General features: G+C 34.9%; 1 protein-coding gene across 4 annotated transcripts in view; it reads left to right on the top strand.

Annotated features, from left to right (window-relative positions):
• The window catches only part of ALCAM (activated leukocyte cell adhesion molecule), a 210,050-nt gene extending 188,411 nt beyond the window's left edge, over positions 1–21,639 (top strand). For all 4 annotated transcript variants that reach the window (XM_005548247.4, XM_005548246.4, XM_074033536.1 and 1 more), the window contains 2 exons: positions 16,563–16,675; positions 19,215–21,639. In XM_005548247.4, the coding sequence (XP_005548304.3) occupies positions 16,563–16,650 (88 nt within the window). In that variant the 3' untranslated portion in view covers positions 16,651–16,675; positions 19,215–21,639. The remainder of the gene's footprint in view (positions 1–16,562; positions 16,676–19,214) is intronic.
• Positions 21,640–21,859: the final 220 nt, after the last annotated feature.

Raw genomic sequence — 21,859 nt, 5'->3', positions numbered from 1 at the left:
AGCTCAACTTCTACCACCTGACCTGACCGTTCATCTAAATAACTGTTACCTAATTGAAAAGTTCACTAACTCTGACAGAGTTGATATTATTGGTAATCAAAGTAATAAGTTGCCATTCTCATCCAAAGCGTCAAGGCTTTTTATTAAGGATTTGTGGAATACTTCAGGTTCGCTAAGTGCTTTGCATTCCTCTTAATTATTCCTTGCTTGTGCCTTCTGAAATAAGCCAGCATTTTTGGAATACGAATTAGTCTTCTTAACCCTTCAAGCTGCTCATTCAGAGTAAGTTCAGATTCATAATAAGATCTTTCAAGTTAAGAATGTCTAAGCCCATTTTTGTGATACACTAGCAAAGTAGTGAAATTTTAGCAACATTTAGCTAAATTCTTTGCACTGATAATTTTAAAAGTCACTGGAGAGAGATAAGAGAAACAGTCTTTTATTTCTAGTAAAATTTAAGAGTACATTTGCTAATATACCTAGTGGTTATTCAGCCATCATTCACTCGTTATTCCACTAATAGAAGCTACATATTTTTATTATAATTTTCAAAAATAGAAAACTGGAGCAAGAAAGACTTAGCAATTGTGTTCTTTTTCTATTGTGAAATGACATATTCATTTAGGAGTAAGGACTCATGACTCTTTGGCTGCTTTAATCCATATGACTTCCCAATGGAAATATTTTGTTTAAAAAAAAAAAAAAAAAAAAACTGAAGATGTTTTAATGACGAGAATAGATGACTCTGATTTTTTTCCATGTAGGTAGGGTATTAACTATCAGAGTCAGGGAAAGGCATTAATTAGTCCACCCTATATCTAGTCGTTTAACAGGTGGAAAAGCACTGAAGAACTAGAGATACTTCAGTGGTTACTTTCTACTATGTTTTCCATTTCTCTCCACCTTGTCCTCCAAACATGGTTTTTAGTTCTACAGGAAGATAAATGTTCCTATTTAAGATCTATTCCTATCTTGCATATCTCATAGTACAAGAACTAATGAAAAATTAAAAGAGCTGAAGTTAAAGGAAAAATGTAAAGGTAGAGTGATGTAGCCACAAACTTCTTCACAAATATATTAAGACCGTAATCTCTGGATTGGTTGTGTTTAAGAGACTCTGACCTCCATACTTCCTATAACTAACTGGACGCAAGTGTTAACCGAACATTTGTAATCTCAAAATAGTCATTGTGTAAATCTTGGAAACTTACTGAGAGATTTACCATTTGCAACTATGGAACTCAAGACTATTTTCATGAAAATTAGTGTGTAATATATAAATAATCTGGAAATCTAAAAGTCAGAAATACCCGTTGTTAGTTCTGCCTTATATGATGCTTTATTATTCCAGTACTCACTTGGAAGAAAACAGAGACAATCCTAAATTGGCTGAAGGGCTAAAGAGGACTTGCCTACAACACTGAAACCTCAATAAACAATGTTATGTTAACATTGTTAAAATTAACATTGTTAATTAAGCCTTTCTAGAATCCTTCCTGTTGGTGTCCCTTAATATATGGAACACGATCTTGCAAGAAAGTTGATTTTAACTGTATTCTATTTCCCAGTCAATACTCAGCTAAAAGCAAATATATGTTCTCATAAGGGAAGAGGGACTCGTCACTGAATAAATTGAAAAGATAGTGCTGGAGGACCACTTACAGCACATTTTAAGTGACTTTTCTCATTTATCACTACATGAGAAACTACTATTTTTCTCTTTTTTTTTTTTTTTGGTATTGTTTACTGAAATCCTCAAGAATTTAATGATATACATACCATTCACCCCATTTTGTAGTATCTAAGTCTCAGTGGGATTAACCTGCTGAAGATATCATAAGTAGTATCTTATTCCAAATTCCCTATAGTATTTTCAAATCTATTTTGCTCCCTTACCCGGACTTTTTTGGAATTAAAATTTTAGCTCTGACTTTGATTGGCTGCTGGCATTTAATTGGTACTATGGAGGAAAGGGCATGATCTTAAGGGCAGGACTGACACAGCCTGTGTCTCTCCACTTGTATGAGAAGTCAGACTAATCCAAACATTGACTTCTCTCTCTTTCTCTACACATGACCTGGCAGGCTGCCAGAAGGAAGAAAAGAATATACCTCACTATCTTATCAAACCATAAATAATAGAGGGGACTGACAGGAAATAATGTGGAAATGCCAGAGTCTCCATCTAGTCAATCACAGGGTCACTGGCCACTCACACAGCAGCACCATCCATGGCCCTCTCCTCTTCTACTGCGTGTGACCTGAAAGTTTCCTCAAGGAAGAAAGGGCTTGCATCAAAATATAATGTGTTCATATTTCAAAATGTCCTCTCTATATATTCATTTCATTTTATTTTTTTAAAAAAGATCACACTTGTTTTAAATACGTTTTCCAAAGGTGAAGGAACAAAAACATCCCATTCTCCGGCATGAGCCAAGCTGTATGTATCCCATCATCTGCCCTAAAGAAACATTTTGAGCTGTGATGCTGAGTGCATGCAGGTGGCATCCTGTTGTCACGCATATTCAGTGTAGTTGCATTTATTTTGATCCCCCAGCCTTTTACCTAATGGCTGTCATATTCACTATTGACCAAGACGGAAAAGCCATTTTCTGTTTTCACTGAGGACACAAGCATTCCCTATTTCTTTGTAGAGTCTTAGAAATTCTAAAGATATAAAATTTTAGTGAGGAATTTCTTTGTAGAGTCTTAGAAATTCTAAAGTTATAAAATTGTAAGTTGTAGTAATAAGACCAACTATTTATTCTTCTCTATTTCCTTCTTCAATCAAGAAATTGCTGACAACTCTTAGTGGGGATTAGTGTCCTGCTCTCCTGCTCTAGTTTGTCATTAAACTTGGCCCAAGGGGAGACTCCTTCTACTGAGCTGTGACCAAAGAAGGGCAAAAAATAACCATACTCCTGGGCATGACCCTAAATAACCTGCACAGGTGTCAATGGCCAGTTTGCCAGAAGTGGTAACTCTACACTGCCAAGATGCCAGTCCTAAATACCAACAGCTCTGGTACCTTCTGTGGTGTGAGGCAGGTATGCTCACAGAAAACACTCCTCTAACTATCAAGATATAAGGATTCCTTACACCCCGTCTAAGAGAGTTTTCAATTTGTTATACAAACTGAAAGCCTGCTTGGAAAACCTAAAATCTCATGTACTCTTTTATGTGTGAATCATTTTAAGTGAGTATTGCTTTGGTTTTCTAAATATAAAATTCTATTGTAGCATTTTATTGAACTTTTCCAAATGATACCAACCAGATTGTTATTTACTGGTTGCACCTACCACTGTCATCCCCTTTCACTTGTCCTGCCTCCTCCATTCTCTCAATGTACCATGGTTCAATTAAAGGTATACTTAGGGGATACCCCCAAAGCAATCCCCTACCTCTTTTGAGATCTCAAAACAAGTATAGAATATTGGGAAAATCTCGCCAAAAAAGGTTTTAAATCTTCTGAAAATTTATTTGAAAGTGACTTTAGACCTTTGAAGGCACTGCACTTAAGGGAATTTCACAGAACGAGGAGTTGAGACTTAGATTTAAATTCTCTTCTGCTACTCAGTAGCTTTATGGCCTTGGGCATTAGCTTCCTGAGTCACTTTCAGTTTGGTGAGGCCTTGCATGTCACCTGTCAGCTGCTTTCACATACACTATCACATTTATCCTCACACCAGCTCTACGAGGAAATCCTGTTGTTTCCCCTATTTATAGATGAACGAGCATGCTTAAGAGGAGGGATTGTCTAAGATCTTGCAGCTCAGATTTAACACATGAGGATAAAAACCCAGGCTTGCAGACGCCAAGGCTAAGAACCCTCTCTGCCTTGCAGCTTAGACTAAAGGGTCACCTTTAGTGCTTCTTCGCACGGTAACTTACTATGATCCTATAATTTAAGTTTTCTCTCACATTTAACGTTGTTAAAAAGAGGCACCAATGAGAAAAATTTAAAATAAATAACCTTCATAATGTATATTTTATACATTATAAAATATAGATGTACATATACCATATATATACATATATATTTTAAAGCCAGCTAGGTTATGGTTTTTTGTTATGCTATTATAACAAAATACTATAAACTGGGTGGCTTTAAAAAAAACAAAAACAGAAATTTATTTCTCACAGTTCTGGAGACCGGGAATTTCAAGATCAAGGCACCAGCAGATCTAGTGTCTGGTAAGGGCCTACTTTCTAGCTCATAGAGGTGCCTTCTTGCTGTAACTTCACATGATGGCAGGAGGCAAGAGAGTTCTCCAAAGTCCCTTTTATGAGGGCACTAATCTCATTCATAAGGGCTCCACCTTTATAGTTTAAACATGTGATGATCATGTCATCTATTTCAGGGGGACGCAAACATTCAGTATATAGCAGTGACTACTACTCCTGTCAAGATCCCAGAAAGTTCCCTTAGACTTCTTTTTTGTCCAACCTCATCATTCCTGTCTCCTTAGGAAACCACTGTGCTAATTGTTAAGACCAGAGGTTGCTTGCCTCATCTTGAACTTCATACAAATGGAATTATAGAGAAGGCACTCTTTTATATTGGGCTTCTTCCCCTTAACATGTTTTTGAGATTGTTCATGTTGTTACATATATTAGTGGCTTCTTTTTTTATATTGCTGATAGTGTTTAACCATTAGAATATGCCACATCTTTAAAATCCATTCTCTTCTTGGACGTCTGGATAGTTTCCAGTTTGGGCTGCTCTGAATAGTATCGCTAAAATAAACATTTTTATACAAGTGTTTTTTTTTTTTTGGGGGGGGGGGCCATATGTTTCTGTTCTCTTGGGTAAAAACCTAGGAGTGGAATTGCTTGATCTTCCAGCAGACATTTGTTTATGAGAAACTACCATGCAGATTTCCAAAACAGTCATCTGGCTTACAACTCCCACCAGTCGCATATGAGAGTTTTAGTTCCTTCGCATTCCTGCCTAAATCTGGTGTTATTCTGTTGAATTTTAGCCATTCTAGGAGGTGTGAATTAGTAACTAGTTTTGGTTTTAACTTGCGTTTCCTTGAGATCTAATAATTTTAAGCTCCATAGATGTATTGGTTATCTTATATCTTCCTTTGTGAAGTAACAATTCAAATCTTGTGCCTATGATTTTATTGGTATTTGTCTTTCTGTAATTGATTTGTAAGAATTCTTAACATATTTTGTATTAAAATCCTTTGACATGTATAGATATATTTGAACATTTTTTCCTAGTCTGTAGCCTGGTTTTCCTGTACTTAATGCTGTCTTTTGATAAGCAGAAATTATTCCTTTTGATGAAGAACAGCATATCAATTTTTCCTATTATATTAGTGCTTTTTGTGTCTACTATATGAAATCTTTGCTTATCCCAAAGTGGCAAAGGTATTTTCCTATGTTATTTCCTAGAAACTTTTAAACTTTGACATTTAAGGATATGATCTGTCTAAAATTTGGTGTCTAGTGTGAGATAAAGGTGGGATTTTGTTTGGTTTTTGGTTGTGCTATATCTATTTATCAAGCCATTCCAGCACTTTGTCAAAAGGACTTTCTTTCAGTCTTAACACATATGTCAAAACTTAACTTACCATAATACTAGGAGATTTTCAACTGTCATAATCTTCTGGTTGTTTCAGAGATCTTATTTCTTTACATGTTAATATAAATTTTAGCAACTTGCAAATTTCTGTGCCACAAAAAAAATTTTGTGGCATTAGCATTGCTTTTAATATACAAACAAATTTGAGTAGATTTGATAACTTACAAATATTTGGTCTTCAAATCCGTGATCATATATCTCTTCATTTACTTGGTTCTTTTCAATTTTTTCTTAGTAATATTTCAAATTTTAAATGTAGATACTTGATATGTCCTTAAAAGTTTATTCCTATATGTTTATGCTTTTTGCAGCTATTATAAATGCAATTAATTTTGTAATGTTTCCAGTTTTCCTACTAGTATGTGAAAATGTGATTAATTTTTTGTGTTGAAATGTATACTACCATCTTACTAAATTACCTTGTTGGTAGTTATATTAGTTGTTTTGTGGATTCCCATGTAAACAATGATTGCATCTGCAAATGGGGATAACTTTACTCCTTCCCATCTATTCTATATACCATTTATCTATTTTGCTCGCTTTTTTGCACTCATAGGCAGCTCCAATACAAGCCTGAATAGAAATGTTCAGAACGGACGTCTTTGCATGTTTCCAATCTTAGAGGGGAAATTGCTCAATAGTTACCGTTATGTATGATGCTAGCTGTATATCCCTACCCAGAGTTAGTCAAACTGCAGAGTTAAGGGTATAGTTCTCCAGATTACCTAGTCTGCCCAAGAATTCTGACTCCACTTGCAAGGAGTTAGGGTCCAACCACAAAGTAAGAGGGAAGAGTACACACAATATCACCCTTACTTCTGACACCAAATGCAAGTTTTGGTGTTTCCCAAAACAGTCCTCAGATTTGATAATTGACTAGAAAGATTCACAGAACTTACTAAAATTTTTATATTCCTGGTTATATTTATTACAAGAAAATGTTACATTAAAAATCAGCCAAGGGAAGAATAAATAGGACAGAGTCTAAGAGATTCCAAATGTGAAGTTTCCATTGTCCTCAGGGATACATTATTCTACCAGCATCGACATGTGACGAAAGCATGGAGTATGGCCAACCTGAAAGGCTCACCCAAACTTTAGTGTCCAGAGTTTTCATTAGACTTTATTACACAGGCATGATTAATTGGTTGAACTTAACCTCCAGCCTGTCTCCTCCTGAGGTCAGTCTGATATCACATAGCTCAAAGTTCCCTCATTAAACTATGATTGGCCTTTCTGGTGTCATTATACCCCACCCTAAGACTGATTAGTGTAGAAGGCCCTGCCCTGAGACATCTCATTAGCATAAGCTATCAGGTATAATTTAAGGGAGCAACATAGATAAGAAAGCCTATATAACTCATAAAATCCTAACTGTTTAGATGTTGGCTCCCAGCAACTGAAAACAAAGGTCAGATCTCTCTTTGGATGAAGCCAAATTCTTTACTACAAAATATCCTTTATCAGGTTGAATAACTTTTTCACTATTCCTAGATTACCAGTAGTTTTTATCACAAATCATTGAATTTTCTCAAATATTCTTCTATATCTATTAAAATAGTCATATTATTTACTCTGTTAATATGGTAAATTACATTCATTGATTGTCGAATGGTAAGCCAGTCTTGCATTCTTGAAATACATCTCAGTCTATTATGACGTATCATAATTTTTATATATTGATGGATACTATTTATTAACATTTTATTAACAATTCTTTTGTCTATGTTCATGAGGAATATTGGTCTGTAATTTTCTTATAACATTCCCATCAAGTTTTGGTACTAGAGTAATGTGGATCTTATAAAATGGGTCGATAAAGGGGCCCCATCCTCTTCTTTTTCCAAGTTTGTTAATTCATTAAATGTTTGATAGAATTCAATAATGAAACTAAGTGGACCTTGAGTTTTCTTCATGAGAACTTGCTTCAAAACAAAACGTAATTTTTTTTTTTTTTTTTTTTTTCCTGTTTAAGACAGAGTTTCACTCTTGTTGCCCAGGCTGGAGTGCAATGTCACGATCTCAGTTCACTGCAACCTCTGCCTCCTGGTTTCAAATGATTATCCTGCCGTAGCCTCCCAAGCAGCTGGGATTACAGGCATGTGCCACCACGCCTAGCTAATTTTTGTATTTTCAGTAGAGATGGGATTTCTCCATGTTGGTCAGGCTGGTCTTGAACTCCTGACCTCAAGTGATCTGCCCTCCTCAGCCTCCTAAAGTGCTGGGATTATAAGCGAGTCACCGCACCTGGCCAAATTTCAATTTATAGATATAGGGTTGCTTCTTTTTGAATAAGTTTTGGCAGGTTGCTCAATAATTTATCCATTTCATTTAAATTATTGACATTTTTGCAAAAAAAAAAGTAGTTTTTTTTATCCCTTTTATGCCTATAGGTTCTATAGTGGTAACACTTTTTTGTTATCTGATATTGCTAACTATTTTTCTTTTATCTTTCTTAGTCTTTATAGGGTGTTATCAATTTTCATAATGACCTCAAATAACTTTTTGCTTTGTTTTTTATCTCTATTGCTTATTTTTTATTTTGCTCTTATAATTACTACTTTTTTCTTATTTAGATTTCCACTTTCTCCCTTTTCTCTAATTTCTTGAAATAAAAATTTTGATTCTTAGTATTAGCCTTTCTTCTTTTATAAGACAAGCATTGAAATTATAAATTCCTCTCAGCACTGTCACCTGTATTCCACAAACATCGGTATGTTGTGCTTTCTTATTCATTCAGTTAATGTTTCTCTGTGGTTTCTTCCTTGAAGTCAAGTGACTAGACCTGTACTAAATTCCAAATATTTCTCATCTAATTATTTTTTGTCAACACAACCTACTACATAATCTTTTAGTCTTTCAAAGTACATTGAGATTTATTTTTTGGCCTAGCATGCAGTTTTTCCTTGTGAATTTTAAATTATACAAAATCACTTCACATGTTATATAAGAAGGTAACAAGCATACACTTCCATTTCCCCTTCATGTATTTTGTGCCATTGTTGTTATTTATCTTACTTCTAAGTACTAAGCCTCACAACACACTGTCATTATTTTATGCTCTGCGGTCTATTATCTGTTTTAAAAATTAAAAGTTATGAGAAAACTTTCTTTTGTATTTACTTATTTACTCCTTCCAGCACTCTACTTATTTTTAGTGGATCTGAGCCTTTGTCTATCACTTTCATTCTGAAAAACCTCCTTTGACATTACTGGGAGTGCATGTCTACCGCCAGTAAATTCTCTGAGTTTTCATTTTTATGATAATGTTCTTATTTCATTTTTAATTTTGTTTGATATTTTCATGGGTACAGATTCCTAGGTTGATACTTCTTAGAATATTGAGCACCTTGAAGATGTGCCATTGCCTTCTGGATTGTATTGTTTTTAATGAGGAGTAGTTGGATTTTGGCCAGATGTGGTAATGCACACCTGTAGTCCTAACTACACAAGGAGATTAGCCGTGTGGGTGGCTCACACTTGTAATCCCACCAATTTGGGTGGCCGAGGCAGGCAAATTGCTTGATCCCAGGAGTTTGAAACCAGCCTGGCCAACATGGCAAAACCTTGTCCCTACTAAAAATACAAAAATTAGCCAGGCTTAGTTCTACACTCTTGTGATCCCAGCTATGCAGGAGGCTGAGACATGGGAATCACTTGAACCTGGGAGACAGAGGTTGCAGTGAGCTGAGATTACACCACTGCACTCCAGCCTGGGCAACAGAGCAAGACTTTGTCTGGAAAGAAAAAAAATAAAATAGAGGCTAAGGTGGGAGGATCACTTGAGTCCAGGAGTCCAAGGCTACAGTTAGCTGTAATTGTACCACTGAACTCCCGGCTGGGCAACAGAGCAAGACCCCATCTCTGGAGAAAAAAGAAGTAATTGGATATTATTTTTCACTGCTTTTGAAAATTTGGAAAAATTTTCAGCAATTTTTTTATATCTGTTTACCCTCCTTCTTGCTTCATAAGACTCCTGGTATACATACATTAGACTTCTTGAAATTGTCCCACAGATCTCCGTCTCAATTTTTAATGAGTTTGCTTTTTTTGAAAAGATTCATATTGCATAATTTATATGTCTGTAACTTAATTGTCACTGATTTTATTTCAGTTGCAATATCTGATCTTCCAGTAACCCCATACATGAAATTACCATTTCTGATCTGTGTTTCTCAGTTCTAAATATTCAACTTTATTTTTAATCTTCTCTTTCTCTTATTATTATACTAATGTTTTCCTTTAAATTCTTATAATCTTCTGTAATTCCTATTTTCTAATCCTTGACTACTAATTCAATTATTTGTAGGGTTTTATTAACTTTTTTTCTCCTAATTATAGGTCACATTGCTCTATTTCTTTGTATGTCTAGTAATTTTTGTTTGGATGTTGGAAATCTAGATGTTATATTGTTTTGAATTTTGTTTGGCAGCTAGCGAAGTTACTTATGGATCAGCTGAACTTTTTTGGAGCTTGATTTAAACTAGATTAGGATGGATGTATACAAATTAGTACTTGGAGAAAGAATCAAAGGAATGCTTATGTAAATTTCTCATGCTGTTTTCTTTGCATAACTCTACCTCTTTCCTGCAATTTTCATCATCTCCTTCCAGCCAAGTGTGATTTCTACCTCCTCAACTCAGTGAAAACTCTGTTTTCTGCTTGGGTCCTCATTTTTGGCACCACCAGAAAATAATTCCAGACACAAAGCCTGGATTGTCATCGAGTGCAGCTTGTGACTTTTCTTTTAGAAATCACACAGATCACAGTACTTTGCTACCTGTTGTCCAATGACAGAAAATACTTGTTCTTTTATCCTTTTTCTTAAAAACACATGTTTATGACAATAGAGCTAGCCCAGTGAAGCAACTGGAACATCTGTGGATTTTAGTATTCAAGAGGGGTCCTGGAACCAGTACCCTGCAGATACCAGGGACAACTGAACTATTTACTTCATCAGGATCATACATATTAAATGTTGGTGTAATCGTCTTATCAATTATTGAGAAAGTGATATCAAATTATTCACTAAAGATTGCATATTTATTTACTTCTCCCTTCAGTTATGTCAGTTTTTACTTTATACTTTTATTAGGTACATATACTTACAATTGTTATAACTTCCTTATATATGAAAGCTTTTGTAATTATGAAATATCTCTCATTATCTCTGGTGAGATGCCTTGCCATGAATTTTACATTGTTTGATGTTAATATAGCCACACGGCATGTATATATGTAGTATTTACATATATATCTTTTTCTTTTTATTTTCAATTATCTCTTTATATTTAAAATTCATCTTTCATGTAGAGTAAGAGAGCAAACTCTGACCTCGGGCTGTTGGTTAGTTTTATAAATAAAGTTCTACTACAACACAATTATGCCCATTTCTTTATATATAGCATGTTTTATTTTCATGCTATAATGGCAGAATTAAAAACAGTTGGAAGAAAAGTCACATGTCCTGCAAGCTTATTTACAAGTCTAAACCTTTAAGAAAAAGTTTGCTAACCTCTGGTGTAGAGCATTTTGTAGAGTCTTGCTTACTTTGTACAGTTTGACAATCTTTGCCTTTTAACTGGAAGAGTTGACCAAGTTATATTTAATTATCAGTTAATGTAAGACCACCTCCCGATCTGTTTTCTAGGTATCTTCTGTCCTTCCATCCTGCCTTCTTTTGAATTACTCAATTAAGTTTTAGTATTACATTTTAATACCTCTACTGGCCTTTTAACTATACCTCTTTGTGTTTGTTTATTGTGCTTGCTATAAGGGTTACAATAAGAACTCAAAACAGTCTACTCATATTAAAAATCTAAGATTTTTGAAGCATAATCCCTTTTAACTTCCTCTATCTTTGTTGCTATTATTGTCACATCTATTTTGTCTGCATATATTATAAAGATCAACTATGTTTTACATATATATGCATATAAAGCATATATATTAAACTGTTGGTTGTCTTTTAAAATATTTTACATATCTACAATATATATTATTTTATTCTTTCTCATATATCTGAGTTCCCATCTGGTGTTATTTCCCTTCAAAGAACTTCCTTTAGTGCTTCCTTTAGGAAAGGTCTGATGGTGATATTTTTTTCTACTTTATTTCCATTTAATTTAATATGTCTTTCTTTTCCCTTTAAGTGAAGGATCTTTTCACTGATGTAAAATTTTGGGTTGAAAACTTTTCCTTTCAACATTTTAAAGATGTTTAATTATCTCTGATGTGCATTTTTTTCTGATGAGACATCACCTGTTATTTATGTTATTGTTCTCCTGAAAAATTTTTCTGTGGCACTTTCAAATATTTCTTTTTATATTTCCTTTGGGTAGTATGTCTATGATTTCTTGAGTGTGTTTTTCTTTTTGCATTTCCTCCTTCCGGACTTCTGAGCATTTTGGATCTTCAAGTTAATGAACTTCATCAAGTCTCGGAAATTTTCTCATTGTTTCTTCAAATATATTTTTGCCTCATTCTCTTTCTCTTCTATTTGACTTCAAATCCACACATGTCAGCATATGTTAGCCTGCTCACTGTCATCTCACAGGCCACTGAAGATCTGCTCACTTTTCCTTTTTTACCACTGCCCTGTACTCCATCTCCTCACTTTTTTACTGTTTTCTTTCTCTCTGTTTTCTAGAACCTGTAACTTACATTTTTTTCCTTAGGTTCACTAATGCTTTCTTGTGCCACTTCCAATCTGATGTTAAGTGCATTTAGTGAATCATTCAATATCGATATTCTAGTTTTCAGTCATATAATTATTTTTGTTCACTTTTTTTGCTGCTGATATTTCCATCTGCTCTCTCATTGTTAGCATCTTTTCCTTTAAGCCATTGAGTGGGTATTGTAATAATTGACTTAAAATTCTTGCCTGCTGATTCCAAAATCTGTAAATCTGCATCACCTAAGGACATTCTCTGGACTTTGTGTTACATTTTTCTATTCTGTATATGTATTGAAACTTTTTTATTATATAATGGATTTTGTGGGTGATATGTTTTAGATTATAATTTCTGTTACATTTTTCTAAAGGATATGAGTTGTTTTTCCTAGCAGACAATTAGGTTACTGGCTAATTGCTTTCTACTGTCACCTTGCCCTTGTGATGGTTAATTTTACAGTTTGTATTCCATGTCTGTCTTAGGATGAACATCTAGTGTCTAGTTCTTTTTTTTTTTTTTTTTTTTTTTTTTTTGAGATGGAGTCTTGTTGTGTCACCTAGGCTGGAGTGCAAGATGTGCTATCTCAGCTCATTGCAACCTGCCCCTCCTGGGTTCAAGTGATTCTCCCGCTTCAGCCTCCCAAGTAGCTGGGATTACAGGCACACACTACCATGCCTGGGTAATTTTTGTATTTTTAGTAGAGATGGGGTTTTTCCATGTTGGCCAGGCTGGTCTTGAACTCCTGACCTCAAGTGATCCACCCACCTTGGCCTCCCAAAGTGCTGGGATTACAGGTGTGAGCAACTGAGCCCAGCCTGTGTGTAGTTTTGACACATAGTCTTTCTTGGTTTTTTTGGAGTTTCAGTACAAAGACTGATGTGTTTACTAACCACTTCTGGCTTGGTGAAGTTCAACTCCAAACTGTGTGGGTAGTGCCTAAAGATCTATCAGGTTTCTAAGCCTTCTGGTATTGCTTCCCTCTAAGCTCTTTGAAATTTCTCCCACATATGCTATTCACAGGGTCATCCAAGGAGCTTATCATAGTATGTACACAAATTTGGAATTCTTGCCACCCTGTGGCTGTCTGCTTTCTAAGATTTTTCCCGCTTGATTTCCAGCTTTTGTTCTACTTAGTCCATACCTCCCAAGCTGAGAAGTGCCCTTAGAGGAAAAGTCATGTAAAATTTTCTTTCAATTTCTATCTTATTTTTGTCACTCTCAAATACAGTAAAATAGTTCATTCTGTACTTTTCTGAGGGTTTATAATTGTTATAAATATAAGAGTTAACAAAGTACAATTTGGTTTTTTTTTTCAGTATTACTCAAAACATAACTCTTTGTAGTCCATGCTTTATTTCAAGGTTATGAAATCATTTGCACACTTAATGAGAATATGGCTTTATTCTTACCATACAAGTCAAGGCAACTTGAAACAAATTAAAATTGCAATTTATATTATATTAATTATATGCAATTTATATTATATTATAGTAGTCACTGTCCTCATGTATTACATTGTTGATTTATTTTATTTTATTTTTTAGGATTTACTTACTGAATGTTGACTTTTTTATCTATCACTGTCTACTTGCTCCAAACAAGTTATAATTCTTACTTTAGATGAAAGGAGTGAAAGTTAATGAAATGAGTTTAAAAGAAAACAGACAAAAAGAGAAAGCAAATGGAGAAGTAGAAAAAGAAAGAAGGAATGGAATAGAGAAAAAATTTAGAGGGGTGAGAGAAGACAAGGGGAAGAAAAAAAAAGGAGAGAAGAGATTTTGGGGATTATGTGGCTTTTTAAAATTGCCACAATTCTTACTGATTTATAGAAATTATAGTTATTAGAATATAGAGTTAGTAGCTATTAGAATAATCAAAGACATGTTTATGCATATAATTGTGTACAGAACTATCTGGAAAGGCTGGATTAACAATTACTCAAGTTCTGTCATTTCAATGTAGTATTCTGTCCACCTACTTATAAAAAAAGCAGCTGGGTATGTATGGACTTCATAGTGGTGAGCACTAATATATTAAGGAATAGTAGAAGGAAATAGACATTTTATGATCACGTCAGTTCAACTTAATAGAATAACGATCTGTTGGATGCCTACCATGTGCTAGTCACGGTCTTATGTGTTATGGATAAAATATAAATAAAACAAGGCTGTTGTTCTCAAAGATCTTATGTTCAAGTCAAGGAAACAAGATTTCTCACATCTCAGTGTTTCATGGGGCAGATGGATGGAGAACTGAGCTAAGAGCTTGAAGGGAAAAGCTGGATTTCTCTGCATTTTTAGAGCTAAAGAAACGGATACTTTCTAGGATGTCAATTAGAAGCCTGAAAGAACCATGCCTTAGGAATAGGAGCAAGCCAAAGGTAGACCAAATTTTACTAAAATTGCAGTGGGGCTCCAACGTAGGTCAATACCTGACAGAATTGTGGTAATCAGCCCCTCGGCCTGACAAAGGAAAGAGGGAGCCATATCTGATAGAAAAGAGCGTTCTGTAGAGTCTCTACAGTTCTTTTGTTGATTGAGTCAGCAAAATATAAAAGGACAAGATATGCAAAGAGTCAGGAAAATACAATCAATAATCAAGAGAAAAAGTAAATAAGATAAGCAAACAACTGAATTATTTGAATATTGTTGTTAATAGATAAGGCAATGAAAATAACTACAAATAATATATAAGAAAATGTGTGAGAAAACATACTCAAAAAAAAAAAAATAAAAGGAATAGAGAATTGAAATGCCATGATTCAAAAGATAAAAAGAATGAAATCTTTCAGTTCCAAAATGTCAATTTGATTTTAAGGGATCAAATTGACGTTTTGGAACCTAAAGACATAATATTAAACACTAACTTTTTCAGTGGATGAATTTAACACAAATGGGCCACAGCAGAGCACAGGAGAAGGAAACTGGAAAACATATCAATAGAAGACACCCAGATCGAAGCACAGAGAGGAAAAAGAACAACCAAGACCAACAAGAGCATAAGAAACATGTGGAAACACACACAATGTATAAGTTATGTATAAAATTGAAATTGCAGAAGAAAGAGCAAGAATAGCAATCACCAGTAAAATAAATAAATACATTATGGTTTATTCACCCTATGACACCCTATAGACCAATGAGAATGAACAATCTATAATCATATGCACCATTATACATGTATGTCACAAACTTAAGGTTGAGTTTAAATAAAAGGCAAACACAAATGAATGCATGTGAGATGATTCCATTTATGTACAAATTACAATAGCAGGTAAAACTATTATGTGAGAATTCAGGTTGTAATAGCCTTTGGGCAGTGTAAGCCCTGCAAGGGCTTATAATGGTCTGCACTTGTCTCTTATTCTGGATGCTGGGAGGAAAGGAAGGGAGGGAGGGAGGGAGGGAGGAAGGGAAGGAAGGAAGGAAGGATGCACTCTTGGACATACAGCTACCATTTGCTCTGATTTCTCCTAGTTAGCCACAAAACCTTAATTGTGTAATTAAGAAAACCTGATTTCATGTCTTAACGAATAGAGTCTAGGCATGGGTAATCATAGTAGCTGCTAAGGCATTGGTTTTCAAACTGTGGCAGGCAGTGGAATCATCTGAGGAGTTAACAGAGATTGCAGGTCCCATCCCCACAGTTTCTGTTTCTGTTTCTGTAGTTCTGGTGTAGGGCCCAAGAATCTGCATTTCTCACAAGTTCACAGGGGATGCTGATACTGCAGGTCTGGGACCATAATTTGAGAACTAGCCATGTTAAGAGTTGCTGTAGCTTCTGTTGTCAATGTTCTATCATAAACTTGGTCTCAATAATCTTGTTGCTGATGTATTCAGTAAAACAGAATCTATAAAGATAGACATAGGGCTTTGGTTCAACTGGGATACATGATAGGGAACACCAAAAGGGAAAAGGCCTTCATGAAATGTCCTAAGAAATTTTTTTGCAGAAAATTCACTTAGAAAGAAAATTTACACTATCAAATGAGTTACTTCCCAGAAATTGGAGAGAAAAATAACCTAGCTAAAAACATGATGCAACAAAGTGTTGTAGAGTCTGTGTTCAAAATAATTGATTTTTTTTTCTTTAAGCATACATTTACTGCAAACCTATCACCAAACTTGTTTCAGCAGAATGTGCACTGTTATCAGTCAAGGCTCACAGATGAAATTTTTGCCTAGCGGTTTGCTGTGAAACATTTGCTTTTCAAAGATACATTAATTCAAATCTTAAAATTAAATATAAAAGTTGAACATGTATGTGTCAATGTGATGAAGTTTATTTCTCTTACAGGACTGCATCAAAACATGTAAACAAGGACCTCGGTAATATGGAAGAAAACAAAAAGTTAGAAGAAAACAATCACAAAACTGAAGCCTAAGAGAGAAACTGTCCTAGTTGTCCAGGTGAGTAGTCTGTATGAGTTTCATAGAAATAATTCCCTAGCAAGTAAGAAACATCCTTAAAGATGAAAGCCTTTACATTAAGATGCTTCATAATTACAGCTTTCAAAACAGGAAGAGAGGTTTGTTTTTTTTCTTTTTATTATACTTTAAGTTCTGGGATACATGTGCAGAACGTGCAGATTACATAGGTATACACGTGCCATGGTGGTTTGCTATCAATCCATCATCTACATTAGGTATTTATCCTAATGCTCTCCCTCCCCTAACCTCCCACCTCCCAACAGGCCCCAGTGTGTGGTGTTCCCCTCCCTGTGTCCATGTGTTCTCATTGTTCAACTCCCACTTGTGAGTGAGAACATGCGGTGTCTGGTTTTCTGTTCCTGTGTTAGTTTGCTGAGAATGATGGTTTCCAGCTTCATGCATGTCCCTGCAATGGACATGAACTCACCCTTTTTTACAGCTGCATAGTATTCCTGGTGTATATGTGCGACATTTTCTTTATCCAGTCTATCATCGGTGGACATTTGGGTTGGTTCCAAGTCTTTGCTATTGTGAACAGTGCTGCAATAAACATACATACGCATGTGTCTTTATAGTAGAATGGCTTATAATCCTTTTGTTATATACTCAGTAATGGGATTGCTGGGTCAAATGGTATTTCTGACTCTAGATCCTTGAGGAATCGCCGTACCATCTTCCACAATGGTTGCACTAATTTACACTCCCACCAACAGTGTAAAAGCGTTCCTATTTCTCCACATCCTCTCAAAACAGGAACAGAGTTTTTCAAAAGGAAACTTTTGTGATTCAGAAAATGTTTTTGGAAGAATGGACACTTACCTGTCTCCCCACCTCCCTCCTCAAAATAATCATTATCCTCTGAATAATAAAAACCAACTATGAGATGTTAACATTCAATTAGCATTTTATATTTTAATGCAAAAACTTTAAGTGCAAAGAAGCTTTATTTTTTGAATTAGTATTTGGGTTCAATAAGAACAGATTCTAATACCTTAAATTTACTTTAAATAAATGATTATGAAAATACTTTTAAAATATAAAAATTTTAAGCTGGGTGCGGTGGCTCATGCCTGTAATCCCAACACTGGGAGGCTGAGGCAGGTGGATCACTGGAGACTAGGAGTTCGAGACCAGCTTGGCCAATGTGGTGAAACCCTGTGTCTCTACTAAAAATACAAAAATGAGCCAGTCCTGGTGGCAAGCACCTATAATCCCAGCTACTCAGGTGGCTGAGGCAGGGGAATCACTCGAACCCAGGAGGTGAGGGTTGCAGTGAGCTGAGATGGTGCCGCTGCACTCCAATCTGGGTGACAGAATGAGATTCTGTCTCAAAATATAAAAATTTAAAAAAAAAATTTAATCTAGGGATTTAATAAAAGCGTGAGTGTATTTATACAGCCAATATCCCAAATCATTTTAATGAAAAGTCTAACAAACTTGTGCATGTGTGTATACATATACACATATGCTTTTATAGGTAGTATATGTATGTATATGTGTATATATGTATCCATGTGTCGATATGCACATATGTAGAGGCATATGTCTGTTACATATGTTATATATATTTAACATATAAAATAGCTGTGTGTGATTTTTAAGACAGTCTCAAAAAGGAGTATGTTTCCATAGCATTGCCACCTACAATTTGAGGTTTTTCTTTTTATTTGTGTTCCCTTAAACCAACCAAATAGGAGAGCCATTTGCACTAACTATTTAATGTGTCTTTTAGAATAACTGCTACTATAGCTTACCAATATGATATGAAAAGCCCCGACCGCCACAGTAAACCTCGGGTTCATTATAAATAAACCACAAGTCACAATTTGAGTGGGTCATCCAAGTTAATCCCATAGTAAGAATGGGGTGTGGGAAAGTACTGAATTTAAAAGGATGCACACAGGGGAGAACAATAGAATAATTGAAATAAGACTTGTTTTTTTAAAACCTGAAAGCCAGGTTTTTAAACTGATGGGGTGAAAGAAATCAGAACTGGATTGCTTCTCTATCTTGCCTTTCATTGGAGGTCAAGTATGCAGCATTCCCACACGACTTCTTTTGTTTGTTTGCTTTTTCCACTTCTCTAGGGTTCTTTTCCCCAGTCCTTTGTAAACATAGATTTTAACTACTGTTTTCTTCAAAATTGTACAGAGTAACTTCTCAATGAAAAACTGTACTTGAAGGCACATCCCACGAAATAGCGTGATTTGAAGGAATGAGTATATTTTTAACCTAAAGAGAAATGCAATGAAATATTTTCTTGAAAAAGCTTGCATTAGTATTAATTTTACAAAAAAAAAAAAAAAGAACACTCTGAATAATTCCAAAAATTATTTGTAGAATGGATGCAGCAATGCCTGAGATTATAGATGGGCTGGGGGACAGTGGAGTTTTATAAAAGGCCCTCCTGTAAAGTAATTCACTAAATTACTTTTAGTACAAAGTGTCTGTTGATGTTAAAAAAAAAAAAATTACTGCTATGGCAGCTTATCTAAAGTATGCTTTTTTTTCATTTCAGAGATAAAAATCATATAGACCAATTGAAGCATGAACGTGGATTGTATTTAAGACATAAATAAAGACATTGACAGCAATTCATGGTTCAAGTATTAAGCAGTTCATTCTACCAAGCTGTTACAGGTTTTTAGAGAATTATCTCAAGTAAAACAAGGAAATTTAATTACAAACAGTAAGACCAAGTTTTGGCAGCCATGATAATAGGTCATATGTTGTGTTTGGTTCAATTTTTTTTCCGTAAATGTCTGCACTGAGGATTTCTTTTTGGTTTGCCTTTTATGTAAATTTTTTACGTAGCTATTTTTATACACTGTAAGCTTTGTTCTGGGAGTTGCTGTTAATCTGATGTACAATGTAATGTTTTTATTTCAATTGTTTATATGGATAATCTGAGCAGGTACATTTCTGATTCTGATTGCTATCAGTAATGCCCCAAACTTTCTCACAAGCACCTAAAACCCAAAGGTGGCAGCTTGTGAAGACTGGGGACACTCACATTGCCCTAATCAAAAACTGTGATTTTTATCACAAGGGAGGGGAGGCCAAGAGTCAGAGTGATAGACACCATAAGAGCCGACTCTTTGATGTGCCACCAGCAGACTCTCAGAAGTAAATCACAGATGCATATAGACACACATACATAACGGTACTCCCAAACTGACAATTTTACCTATTCTAAAAAAGACATAAAACAGAATTTGGTAGCACTTACCTCTACAGACACCTGCTAATAAATTATTTTCTGTCAAAAGAAAAAACACAAGCATGTGTGAGAGACACTTTGGAAAAATCATGGTCAACATTCCCATTTTCATAGATCACAAAGTAAATCGCTGTAATTACAAATTGGTGTTAAATCCTTTGGGTTATCCACTGCCTTAAAATTATACCTACTTCATGTTTAAAAAGATATCAGTCAGAATTAGAGTTTTTAACAGTGGTCATTATCAAAGCCGTGTTATTTTCCACAGAATATAGAATATATATTTTTTTCGTGTGTGTTTTTGTTAACTTCCCTACAGATACTGAATGCACCTGCAGATAATTTAGTGTTTTTAACTGATACATAATTTATCAAGCAGTACATGAAAGTGTAATAATAAAATGTCTATGTATCTTTAGTTACATTCCAATTTGTAACTTTATAAACATGTTTTATGCTCGAGGAAATTTTTGGGGTGGTAGTATAAATGGAAACTTTTTGAAGTAGACTGGATATGGGCTACTTGTGACTAGACTTTTAAACTTTGCTCTTTCAGGCAGAAGCCTGGTTTCTGGGAAAACACTGCACAGCCATTTCTTTCCCAGGATTTACACAACTTTAAAGGGAAGATCAATGAACATCAGATTTCTAGGTATAGAGCTATGTTATTTGAAAGGAAAAGGAAAACTGGTGTTTGTTTCTTAGACTCATGAAATAAAAAATTATGAAGGCAATGAACATAAATTGAAAATTAAAGTCAGATGAGAATAGGAATAATATTTTGCCACTTCTGCATTCTTTAGAAACATATGTTATTGTACATTTGTAAACCATTTACTGTCTGGGCAATAGTGACTCCGTTTAATAAAAGCTTCCTGTAGTGCATTGGTATGGATTAAATGCATAAAATATTCTTAGACTCAATGCTGTATAAAATATTATGGGAAAAAAAGAAAATATGTTATTTTGCCTCTAAACTTTTCTTGAAGTTTTATTTGGCAGGAAAAAAAAATTAAATCTTGGTCAATATTTAAACCAAAGTAAAAGGGGAAAAACCAAAGTTATTTGTTTTGCATGGCTAAGCCATTCTGTTATCTCTGTAAATACTGTGATTTCTTTTTTATTTTCTCTTTAGAATTTTGTTAAAGAAATTCTAAAATTTTTAAACACCTGCTCTCCACATTAAATCACAAACACTAAAATAAAATTACTTCCATATAAATATTATTTTTTCTTTTGGTGCGGGAGATCAAAGGTTTAAAGTCTAACTTCTAAGATATATTTGCAGAAAGAAGCAACATGACAATAGAAAGAGAGGGTTACGCTACAATTATTTCTTGGTTTCCACTTGCAATGGTTCATTAAGTCCAAAAACAGCTGTCAGAACCTTCAGAGCAGAACATGAGACACTCAGAGCTCTGGACCTAAAGCAGAAAGTTTGCCGGGGAAAAAAGAGCATTGTTACCATCGCATCAGTGCCTGGATAAAGAGGAAAGCTTACTCGTTTAATGGCTGCCACGTGCACAGAGATGCTGAGAAGAAAAAGAATTCCAAATCCTCACCTTCTGAGGTTTCGGCTCTCCCATTTAATTCTTCGGCAACAGGAAACAGGTCTTGCAGGTTCAAGGTTCACTCCCTGTATGTGATAATAGGAATTATATGTGGAAATGGATTAACATACCCGTCTATGCCTAAAAGATAATAAAACTGAAATATGTCTTCACAGGTCTCTCACAGCTGTCTGACTCTTGTCTAAAGTAGAATGTTCATGTGTGGAAAGTGATGGTCTTTATCAAATAGTGAAAAACTCACTGTGACTCTCCATCTTTCCAGAGAAGGAGTGCAGAAAAATAAAATTCCCCATGCCTTCCTACTAGGTCAGGTGGGCTACCTCAGCTAGTCCCCAGATTTCACCAGTGATTGATTCTATAATGCATCTGTCT

The sequence above is a fragment of the Macaca fascicularis genome, chromosome 2 (genome assembly GCF_037993035.2).
Source record: "Macaca fascicularis isolate 582-1 chromosome 2, T2T-MFA8v1.1".
Lineage (NCBI taxonomy): Eukaryota > Metazoa > Chordata > Mammalia > Primates > Cercopithecidae > Macaca > Macaca fascicularis.
The sequence above is the reverse complement of the archived record's forward strand: the minus strand, read 5'-3'. Positions and strand labels throughout refer to the sequence as shown.